Raw genomic sequence first — 12,198 nt, forward strand, 5'->3', positions numbered from 1 at the left:
CTCCATTTAATTTTATCATTATTTTTACACCAGGACAAACATTTGACATACTATATCAGAGGGTCTATATTTTCTTATATTCCCACCATCTGCAATCTGTTGTCTCCTCTTACATTTAAGCTTAGGGAAAAAAATGAGAAGACAGGGAAGGCAGATGTGAAGTGGGATGGTCTTTGCACTTGCACAGTGCCTGGCATAATACAGTGTAGCTGAAATTAAGCTCCTAGTCCAACAAGTAATAAGAAATAATATTAAATTTTACCTCAGTAAGAAGTTATCACAGAATCACAGAATATGCTGGGTTTGAAGGGACCCACAAGGATCATTGAGTCCAACCCTTAGGCCTGCACAGGACCACCCCCAACAGTCACACCAGCTGCCTCAGAGTATTGTCCAAACACTTCTCGAACTCTCAGGCTTGGTGCTGTGACCACTTCCCTGGGGAGCCTGTTCCAGTGCCCAACCACCCTCTCTGGGTGAAGCACCTCTTTCCAATATCCAACCTAAACTTTTCCTGACACAGCTTCAGGCCATTCCCTCAGATCCTGTCACTAGCTACCAAGAAAAGAGATCAGTGTCTGCCCTTCCTCTTCCCCCCACAAGCAATGAGGTCTCCCCTCAGTCATCTCTTCTCCAGGCTGAACAGACCAAGTGACCTCAGCTGCTCCTGATATGGCTTCCTCTCAAGGTTCTTCATCATCTTTACTGTCCTCCTTTGGACACTCTCTAATAGCTGAATATTTTTCTTATATTGTGGTGCCCAAAACTGCACACAATATTCACGGTGAGGCCACCCCAGTGCAGAGCAGAGCGGGACAATCCCCTCCCTTGACCGGCTGGTGATGCTTTGCTTGATGCCCCCCAGGACACGGTTAGCCCTCCTGGCTGCCAGGGCACTGCTGACTCATATCCAACTTGCCAGTGAGCAGGACCCCCAGGTCCCTTTCCCAGCACTGCTTTCCAGCATCTCATTCCCCAGTCTGTACAAACATCTGGGGTTGCACCATCCCAGGTGCAGAATCTGGCACTTCCCTTGATGAACTTGATATGATTTGTGATCGCCCAGTCCTCTAATCTGTCAAGGTCTCTCTGCAGGGCCTCCCTGCCTTCCAGGGACTTAACAGCTTCTCCCAGTTTTGTGTCATGTGCAAACTTGCTTAGTAACCCTTCTAGTTCCGTGTCCAAGTCATTTATGGAGATGTTGAAGAGCACAGGCCCCAAGATGGAGTCCTGTGGAACACCACTGTGACAGGTCACCAGTCTGACGTTCCCCCATTCACTGTTATCCTCTGTGCTCCACCCGTGAGCCAATTGCTCACCCAACTCATGATGTGTTTATCGAACTGGACCTCTCTGGATTCCCAAGACCACTCCAAAATCATCAAGACAGGTTTTGCAATGACATCAGCCAGCTTATTGAGGATCTTTGGATGAATCCCATCAGGCCCCATAGATTTGTAAGGAACCAGCTGGAGCAGCAGATCCTGCGCAATTTCAGGGAGTTGATCATTCTCACAGTCATGGTCCTCCAGCTCAGGGCACTGAAACCCCCTTGGTTCATAATGTGAGATGAAGACAGAGGCAAAAAAAGTGTTAAACACCCCTGCCTTGTCTCTGTCCCTGTTTGTGAGGTGACCATCCCCATCCTGTAACAAGCTGATGATATTTCTATACTGCCTATTGCCATTAATGTATTTGAAAAAAAACCTCTTTTTATTGTCCCCCACATTTCTGTCCAGCTTCAACTCCAGCTGAGCTTTGGCTGCATGAATTATCTCCCTATAGCGGCAAACAGAATCTCTGAATTCTTCCCATGTCACTTGACCTTGCTTCCACCAGGCACACACCTTCCTTTTCTGCCTTATTTCCAATAGAAGATCCCTGCTCAGCCAAACCAGCCTTCTGCCTCACTTGCTTGACTTCTGACATTTAGGAATTCTCTGCTCCTATGCCCTTAGGAGGTGATGTTTGAAAAGTGACCAGCACTGATGGACCCTAGCATCTGCAAAAACATTTTCCAGGGGATCTTACTTACTAATTCCCTGCTTTGTTTATTTATTCTCTCTTTCCTCTCCTATATTTCCTATCTATTTCCTCCCACGCGTTCACATAATACAATATACAAACAGCCTGGCTTTTGTCTTGAGGATGTTTTTCAATTAAATAGCAAAATACAAATAGCTGCACACTTCTATGCTTTTATGCTATTCCTTAACAGTTATTTTAGTGAATGCACTTTTGGTTTTAGAACTGCAGTACTTCTATTGAAATGCAAATCTAGTTTCTCCAACTTTCTTTGTATTTATACTCTGGAATGAGGCACACGCATTCAGCATCTAGATGCAAACAGAATGCCATTTTGAAAAATATATAAAGAATGTTCTTATTTCTGAGAAGTGCAAGACCACCTCTCTGCCTATTGAGAGGTTAGAACTGTATATGTTCCCCAAATTCCAATTATCGCACAGAAGACCCATCCACTGCACAAAAATACAGCACATAAGCAATGAATTATTTCATACAAATTTTGTATAACATATAACTAAAAACGGGAAGAGAAACAACTTGAAGTTTGCATATCTGCAACAGGAGCAACACAGAATTGAGTGCCATGGAATTATGGCTGATTCCAGTCAATAAGCTATTTCAGTCACTAATCTATTATTGACAGACATGGTTTTTTACAGCTTAATATCAAATTCTCCAACTGGTTTGCCCAGATAGATTCCTCCCTGCATTTGCAAATTCCTTCAGTAAGCCTGCACTATTTGCCAACGTTTGTGGTCAAAACTAGCTTTACTTCAGAAGTTGTCCTAAAATTATTAAGGACACACAGTTCCTGGCAAGAGAATCTTCCCAAGAGAGAATTATTTTTACCTGCCAAAGCTCCTCTGAAATATACACATTAAGACCTCAAAAAAGAGGCAAGTTCTGCTATAAAAAACTAAACAATCCCTCATGGACTACAATTTCTTTATTTGTGATAGCTTATGCATTTGCCTATATGCATTTATCAAAGGGCAGGAAACTTATTTTGTTAATAAACACCTCTTAAATTCATAGATAGCTCTTATTTATGACTCTTTGCAAATTACAAAATCACCAGTAAATTACAAATCACCTTTTGAAATGCCTTCCAATATTACTACCATTCAAACACTAATGACTTTTCCTGCTCACTTTGTATAAGTAATTAAATTTGGGAAGATTACTTTTCTACTACTTACCTCCTGATGAGAAAACAAATCACCAGGAAGTCGTTCAAGAAATGAGGAGAGTGAAAAAGATGACTTCTTCCCTTGGACATCAATAACTTTGAGGTGCTCTGGGGAAGGGCTCAAGAAGGCATAAAGTGCTTCACTCTGGCAGAGTCTTTCATCAGAGAGTAATTTCTATGAAAGAAAAATAATTACTGAAACAACATGTCAATTAAAGATTTCTTATTAAGGAATAAGATGTGTCAAGCCATCCACTAAAAGCGAGTAAGTCATGGCTTCTAGGTAGTGTGAGGAAAAAAATCTATGTTTCACGAAGATACGTTAATAAACTAGTTCTGAAGTATTGGAATTAGTAAGATTAAAGTTTTTAATCTTACAACTTTCTTTTTTTAATAAAAGTTCTCATTTGTAAGGAATTTGTTGTGAGGTGTTGTAGCTAAAGGCGGCGATTACAGGATTCATTACTTATGATTTCTTAATTAATTGAAGTTTAAATTAACTTACCACTGGAGGAATGGTTACTATCAATCAAACTCATCTAAACTTCAGGTATTTTAGACAACTTTGACATTTATAGCCTTACATCTGACCTATTCTCCTAGGCTCTCTCTTTAGGCAATAGAGAGACAACATTCTCTCAATTCTTCTGTTTAGATATCTGTTGCTTTGGGGTTTTTTTCTTACCTGCAGAAAGTTATTAAGCTGGTTCTTGGATTTCTCCATGAATTTCTGGTCTATGGATTTGAAGGGCAGCTTGCTGAGAGAAGGCAACTGAACTTTTTTTAATGATGGAAAACACTGTGTAGGAGAAAGGAGAGCTCACTTAACATGTATGTAGAGGAAAAGACAACTGGTTCAGAATGGAAATGAAGAGACTCTTTTGTACTCTCATCTCCCTTCCACAGCCCTCTCAGCACCCTGAAAAGCACCTCCCTTACCCACTAGGGGCTTCCCTTCACACCACCATCATCTATCTCTTACCACACAGAAAGGTTAAAGCACTATAAAAAGAAACATTCTCTGTCCCCAAAAGCTGTCATTTCTAATACTTCCCTGGAAGTCAGAGACAAAATCTAGTTTTTACAGTCTGCTCTTCCATGACAGTGCAGAGCATACAGCATTCTGACATTGGGTTGGTCCAGTAAAACATTTAAGAGGGGAAAAAAAATATAAACAAGTTTTATAAGCATCTCTCTCTGTAAGAGACCAGAAATATTCAGACAGAAAACTATTTCTCAAAGGCTAAAAGCCAAGAGGCTGCATTAAAACTGGCAGAATTAAATTTTAATCATTCTGACAAATTACAGAAATTTGTATCTTCTTCTTTCCCTTTCATACCTCACTGAGTTTGCGGTGTAGGTTCTGAAACTCATTGAGCTTCCTGGGAACAGTCCAGTTCTTAGTTTCAGCTCCACCAACTTCTTGTAAACTCACCATGACAGAGTAACAGGGCACTTGTTCTCCATTCTCTTCTAAAACCTTGTGAGGAAGAAACCAGCAGATAAGTCATATTACATTGAAAGTAAACAGTGGAACATTTGAGCTGCCAGATGACTGGCTTGCAAACTCAGTCGTCATCAGTGCCATGCTTCTCTTGAGATTTGAAAGCTACATATTGAGCAATACCCTTAATGAACTAAACTTCACCCAAAATGCTATGCCAGTCCTGAACCAGTTCTCTAGCTAATCACTATTGCACCTCACATAAAGCTTTGCAATACTGTCCACCAGCAATCAAATCTCCCTGACATGTCTTCTTCAAACAGCTGAGTGTATTAATTCAGTTTTTAAGGTCCCTACCATGTAGCTTTCTGATTGCTTATCAGTACTCCATCTCTCCTACCTGCATTTACCTGAGTGTTCTCCCTTTATTCCCACCCTTCCTTCCCAGTGCCCCTGTTGAGGCTCATCCACACACCAGGCACAGCAGCTCTGCAGCTGGGCCCTGTGACCGCTGGTGCTGTCTCAGTGATTCCTCTACTCACTCGAGCCATTCTGCATGCACAGAGGATGTGGTATCCATGCAGTGTTTATTTCTGAGGGACTCACAACTTCACAAAAATACTAATGATTCCAACTCTACAATCCTCAGTCAGAGGAATGAGAACCATTTAACCAAACTGTGCAAATGGGAAAACTACAGCAAAGAAGTTAAACAATTTTTCTTGAGACCACAGCAGCGTGACCACATTATTTCTTCATTTAATGTAAGAGTTGACATAAGAATTTCATCCTTTTGTCCTATTCATAACAGCTCAATTGATTATGAAAGACAAATAAGGTAAATGCATAAAATACTAAACTCTAGGAATGCTTGTCTTTATGTACATGCAAATAACAGAAAGGTAATTATAAAATACCACTTACACAATCTTTTTGAGGAAGTTATCATTTTCAAGCTTTTTTTAAAGAATATTTAACTTATCAAATTAAGATAAGAATAAACTTTAAAATTTATATAATTATGACACATTTTCTGAGAAGCCTGTAAAGGCTGTAAAGGTCTGACAACACTTAATGATATTGATGGACAATCTGACAAATGACTAGACAACCATTGTAAAAGACATGCAGCTAAAATGTACTTTCATATATTTAAGCTATTATGAGCTGTACATGGAGAATATTCCCTGTGATTCCTAAAGCTGCACAAGGACAACTGGAAGCCAAATCTGAGGCCCAGATTTCACATATCTCTGTAAAAAAGCTGCAGCAGAAGCTGGACAGAATACAAAGCACCAGCTTGAACACCTGAAGATATGATTGTTTCTCAGTGCAGCTATTTGGGGAACTGCCTATCTCCTGCTAGAGTACTGCAGGCAGATGCTTGAACTGCCTTCGAAATACAGGTCAGAGAAACATGGCTCCGAAGAACTGGAATTGTCTGGGACAGTCTCTGCCCTGTGTACCCTTGAGCTAGATTGGATCTGTGCTTGTAGGTGACTCACCAACACCTCCTGGCTGCAGCTTTTAAATACTGGGGCATCAGTGCTGAAATTGCTGATTTGAGCCATGCCTATCATTGTCCATTTGTTCCCAGGGCAGGGATTTGCATGGGTGTAGGGTCATCTGAACTGTAATTGTCAGGAGAGAGTCATCACTCTGGAAGTACATTCTCAGAATGAGAGGACTTAGTACTCCTGCTTCAGGTTAGGATCCACGTGCAAAATTACTTAAATTCTGATTACTAGATGGAGACACATTACAACTTTCTTCAAGTGCCCTCAAACACTCTCATATAAAAATACTGGAAGTCTTAAGAATATTCTTAAGAATGCAAAATTCTTGATCAACTCATGTACTTGTGCATTTGTTTTTCCGAATTAATGAGCCAACTGGAAAACAGAAAAATGGGATGTTAGGAGGTTGTCTAAACCAGGAGAACTAGTCCTCTGCTGTTAATAGGCAACATTTCATAAAACTGCTATCATGAAAGAATTCAAACTAGAGAGCCCTATTCCTCTGATTCTCTCCCTTCAGCTAAGTTAAGCAAATGAAGGTGCTTTCAGAATCACTTCACATGGAAGTTCCTCATTCGAGGCCCCCAGGCCTTTTTCTGCTGGGTGGCTTTCTAGTCACCTCTTACCCAGGTGTGTGGGGTGTGGTAACAGTAAGAAACATGCAGTTTTTTTCCCCTTATTCAGATCTACAAGCTCCACTCTTATGAAAGCAATAGATTTTTTAAAAGATGTTATGTTCTGAAACAGTCATTCTTTGGACAAGGGAGACATGGAGTTTTTTCCAAGTCTTAAGTAACTCTTAGTTTTTTTATGTGCTATCTATTAACTGATTTAGTAAATCAGTTTAAGAGGTCAATGACAGGCTATTACACTTTCAGCCTAATTTCTATATAAAAATTTACTTTTACTAAGTTTTACTGCAAAACAATAGGGCTACCAAGTTTTTCTCTCTCTAAAATCACAGAGCTACATGCTGGGATTAGCAAGAGCATATTTTGCAGATAGGAAGACAGTGTCATCTAATCATGCCCCCCAGCCTACCCTTTGAAGCACAGAGCCACAAACGAGACAACTAATGCAAGTCTACCTATTCCAGTACTACTTATAAGTTATAGTTAAGGCAGCAAGTAATTAGAAGCCTCTTCCAACATCCATCTTATTTAGCCAAACTACTTTCTCCTCTGGTACTATGGGAGACACTGGGCAGTTGTGTATGGTGGCCCCTACCACAAAGTTGCCCTTCTGCAGGTTTGCTGCACACAGCATTGCCAGATTTTAAAACCAGGCCTCAAAAGCTACAGACAACTCTTAAAAGACAACTTAAGACCTTTTCAATTCTCAAATGTGTCACCTGCAAACAGCATTAAAACAAATTCAAACCCAGATGTCTGCACATGGAGAATTGGGTTTTAAAAATGTCACCTTAAGTTTTTAACCGGTTGGATTTATTTCTTCTTTCACAGACAGTGAATTTAATTGTTGACACAACCTATCACTAGCTTGCAAGAGCTTAAGACAGCCAAATAAACTCAACAGTACATACTTTTCCTTCAATGAAAAGTTACCTCAAGATAACTGCTTATATTCATTCCAGGAACATTTTCTTAATGGTATAGGAAGGTAAGCCAATAGAGACCCAATTAATCTTTAATTCTCTGTTGGGATATTGTCAAGAAGATTGCTTATGTACATGTTATGTACTACATAACAAGCATTCACTCAGTTCCTTTCATGGCAAGTGTTAGAGAGCTAAGAGATGGTAACACTTCCTGTTTTCATTACAAATTTTTTTACATTTATTTTACAATTGCCTGCCTAGGCCCAAATGGAAAAGCAGAAAAAAAAAAAAAAAGTAACTTCATCTTACTTCATTTTACTTCATAAAGCACTTTCTTTCTGGGTATTCTAGTCCCCTGAAACTGTACTGCTATTAAATATAATACTACAAAATAATGAGTGTAAGTACTGCATCTTTGAGACACAGCAGAGATACAACTGCACCCAAGTGCGATAGCATGTTAATATAACAAGAGACAGTTCTCATAAAAACAATGCCTCTAAGAGAGCAATGTGTCAAAACCAGTTTATGTTCATGCAGGTAATTTTTATAACTCTGTTACAATAGTGTCTGAGGAACAGAAATTTTGTATATGCATCACAGTAGCCACTGGGAAACAAGAGGAACCCTCAGAAGAGGGTTCCACCCCCACAAGTCAATAATAAGTATATACAGTGTACACAAAGGTACAACGAAAGTATCTACACGTTTTTCTTCCACTTTTCATGCAAGTTTGAACTGACCCAGAAGACAAAAAGCCATAAAAAAATCCCATACCTCTCCTGAGACAATAAAGGCTTTCCACATGCCAAGATTCTCACACCACCAGTCTGTTCTTGCAATGTGCAGCTGAAGGTCACTGTGCTCTCTCTCCATCAGAGTAATTTCATCTTTCAGCTTAGAAACAATCTGTAGAGGGAAGTTTATTGATTACAACTGGTAAGAAAAAGTTCGTGCAGCATGCCTAGTTGTGTCCTTGGGGACACTGTTCATAAAGAAAAGGTACAAAAGCAGGGGGAGAACAATTCACTTGGATTAAAAAAAAAAAATCAAAAGTGAGAGAATCAATGATGCCTCTTATAATCTGCTAGAATATACAGCAATCTTAACAGTCAACTCTGATACTAAAATAAAAATCAAGTTAGAAGTACACACTACTATCACACTATCAGCATAAAAGGCACTTGAGACTGGATGGTATATTACACACTGAATGCTTTATACAAAGTTGAAATTGCCATCACTGAAATAGGCATTACTGAAGACATCCTCCTTATCACTTTCAGGTATACACTATGCAAACCTGGCAATAGATTTCATTTCTAGGAATTTTGCTGTGTTAACAATCATTCAGGAAGTTACCACTGATTTAATTTCAGTTTTGAAAAGGCAAGGATTTATTATTGTGGAAAGCACAAATTTAAAAATATGTTCTTGTCAAGACATAACTCACCATCATAATCTAATAAAGGAGAAATAGTGTATCTCATCACATCAGCAAAAATAGTAAGTAAACAAACATTCTGTCAGGAGACAGCATGACATGAAAAAGTGGAAGTACACATAAGATGTAACATTAGAAACATGGCAAAAGCACCTGACACTTTTTTATTTTTAAATATGATACACCACACAGTTAAGTTTATCAGTTCTATCACATGTACCACAAGTGGTGCCTTCTACAGAGCTACAGTAATTCTGTCTTGTTCAGAATTTTTGTCTCATGCTAAATATGAAATGTTAGTTACATTACAGCTATATAACAACATTCTAGCAGATACCTAACCTTCAGAATAATTTTTTATTTTAATTTATTTACTACCAGTACAGAGGCTGCTCTACAGTCACATTGCATTGACTCCACTGGCATCCAGGAACATGCAAGAATATAGAAGAACTAGTAAGGTTTCATCATAAGTAAACAGCTGCTACATTTACAAACCAAAACATAGACTTTACAATGACACTGGATCCATTTTACTATTCTGTTTCAGAGATGTATATATTTCCAAAAACAAATATTTTAGAAACAAAAACAGGGAAAACCCCACTACTTTAGTAGGGCTACAATCCCTGCCTCCCCAAGAGCTTAAGTATAAAAAGAACACAGCTATTATGTTTCAAGAATGCAAAGGGAACCTAGAAGTGATACATCCAGGTGAATGGAACAATATATAAAGGTTTAGTCATACAGAATCATAGAATGGCTTGGGCTGGAAGGCAGACACCCCAGAAGAGCTGCAAACACATTTTCAGCTGTCTGCAGTAACCTCTAGCAGAAGGGAGATGTGGAAGGGACAGAGGGAATAAAGCTAGCCAGGGTAGCCTCAAATGCTAGTGTTCACATCTTTCTCTTAGAGGTAGCTAGCTATCTCCCCAGAGCTGGGGTGCCAGAGAGCAAGTCAGCTTCTATTCAGAGCAGCATCTTACCATTCGTCCTGAGTGAAGGAACAAACGTACAAAAAATCCAGCTTCTGAGCAATGACTAATGCCCAGGTACATTTTTGTCACCTGTAGCAGGTCATTTGAGGGAGATGGCCTTGGCTACTTGTTGGTCTCACCCACTGTCTACCACTTGCAACCAAGCAGTCTCAGTACGCCTAACAAGCTTGGCCCACCTGTGTCTGAACAACAGTCCTGTAATATCACCCTCGGTAGCAACGCAAATGAGTTGGCCTAAGCCATATGCAAATCACTTGCTTCTCCAGAATATTGTTTCAGAATGCTTAACTGTTTCACTTTGAAAGAGAAAAGGAGATTTTTTGTTTGTTTTTAGCCCAAGTCCAGAGTGCTGAAGTATCATATCCCTCAGAATTTTTCATCTGATGATAGTGTGCTTTCTCCTAGTTCCTAATAAAGGAAATCAGTCACTTTGATAGGTTTGGGGCTTTTTTTATCCCTTTATTCGACCAAATCCGTCCCAGCTGGATTACGGAGTTGTGCTGTGCTCTTCACAGCCAGCAGAGGGCGCGGGAGTGGACCAGCACATCCCTCCGCGGCAGCGCTCAATAGGAATTACACCAAGTCGGCAGGGCAGGGAGGGAAGGAAGCAGCACTATTTCCCACCGACAAAGCAGCAAGACCACTGAGGGAGTGGTCGTTTTTCCATGGCAAACAAAGCAATATAAATCACATTTGCAATTTTAGTTACAATAGCTTTAAAAAAATTGAAAAATAAACAATTAAAACTAAGCTCTGATTTCGCCTCCTATTGAACAAGTTGATTGAAATAGCAATCTGACCTGTGCAAAGTGTGACAACCGGATACTACACACGCACATAACATTTTTAAAAAACCCAAACATACCAAAACTGAAGACAGTAAAGGTACTTACCTTTTTGTCGGGTTTTGGTGAATTACATATGGAATTTAGAGCCTGTTTCTTATACTCAAGCTTGTCATTTAGCTGACGAAGTTTATTTACAGCATAACTGGCCTGTTCATTAATTCTTGTGCTGCATTCCTCAGTAGTTTCTTCACAACCTTGGCTCTAGGAAATGAGAATGGGGTTAATTGCAACATTATTACAAAAAAAGAGACAGTTATTCATAGAATGATAGAAAGCATGGGTTAGAAGGGACCTTAAAGGTCACCTAGCTCCGATTCCCCATGGGCATGGACACCTTTCACTGGACCAGGTTGCTCAGAGGTCCATCCAGCCTGGCCTTGAACACTTCCATGGATGGGGGAGGGATGGGTCACTGTTTGCTTGTTAAGCATTTTATGTGTAAGAACACTTCTTGATATAGACAAAAATGTATGTATAACAGATATTCCAACCACCAGATCCAACATGAAACATCAGTCTGTTATAAAAAAACAAACCAAATCCCAAAATCCCAACGAAGTCTCATTACCATTTCTACTACAGTTCTTTGGCAACTCTTGCCAACTGTGTAAAATGACCTTCAAGTTGAGGTTTTAGTGTAAAAAGCAACAACAGTTTAATAGTCATGATCAATAGTCAGAGCCAGATAAAAAAGCAAATACTTGGCTCTGAGCTGCAGGATGATGAGATGGGGCAGTGAGGAACAAAACCAAAAAAACCCCACATTTCTAACAACAGTCCTCCCACAAATCTTCACAAAACAGATTTGTCATCCTGCAGAACAATTTAAACCAAGTCCTTTTACTTCATAAACAGATTTTACTGCTATTTTTAGACGTGCTAATAAAAATGTGTTAAAAGCACATATGCCTTACCCTAAACTCATAAATCATTATCATATATTCATTCAGACAAACCAATAGCTTTCTCTGTCTTGTGTACTACAGGCATACCAAAAATAGAAAACTTCACATCTTTATGTGACATTCTCTTTAACATCTTTTGGCATTTACCTCAGCCTCGCCTTTCTTACTGTACATCCCCAAATAGGCAATGAAGACCTTGAGATCAGCAAACACAGCACTCAGCTTTTATTCTCAGCCACATTCAAAGATCATTGAGGTCTGTTTGTG

The 12,198-nt window shown here is 39.5% G+C and overlaps 1 protein-coding gene across 1 annotated transcript in view; it reads right to left on the minus strand.

Annotated features, from left to right (window-relative positions):
* Positions 1–12,198, minus strand: part of SNX25 (sorting nexin 25) — a 75,661-nt gene that overhangs the window by 7,699 nt on the left and 55,764 nt on the right. The window contains exons 10-14 of the mRNA XM_027879842.1: positions 11,072–11,227; positions 8,514–8,645; positions 4,557–4,697; positions 3,903–4,016; positions 3,228–3,392 (exon numbers count right to left, since the gene is read on the minus strand). Of these exons, the coding sequence (XP_027735643.1) occupies positions 3,228–3,392; positions 3,903–4,016; positions 4,557–4,697; positions 8,514–8,645; positions 11,072–11,227 (708 nt within the window). The remainder of the gene's footprint in view (positions 1–3,227; positions 3,393–3,902; positions 4,017–4,556; positions 4,698–8,513; positions 8,646–11,071; positions 11,228–12,198) is intronic.

Source organism: Empidonax traillii, unplaced genomic scaffold (genome assembly GCF_003031625.1).
Source record: "Empidonax traillii isolate 1590-97213 ecotype Southwest subspecies unplaced genomic scaffold, ASM303162v1 scaffold60:size2069287, whole genome shotgun sequence".
NCBI lineage: Eukaryota > Metazoa > Chordata > Aves > Passeriformes > Tyrannidae > Empidonax > Empidonax traillii.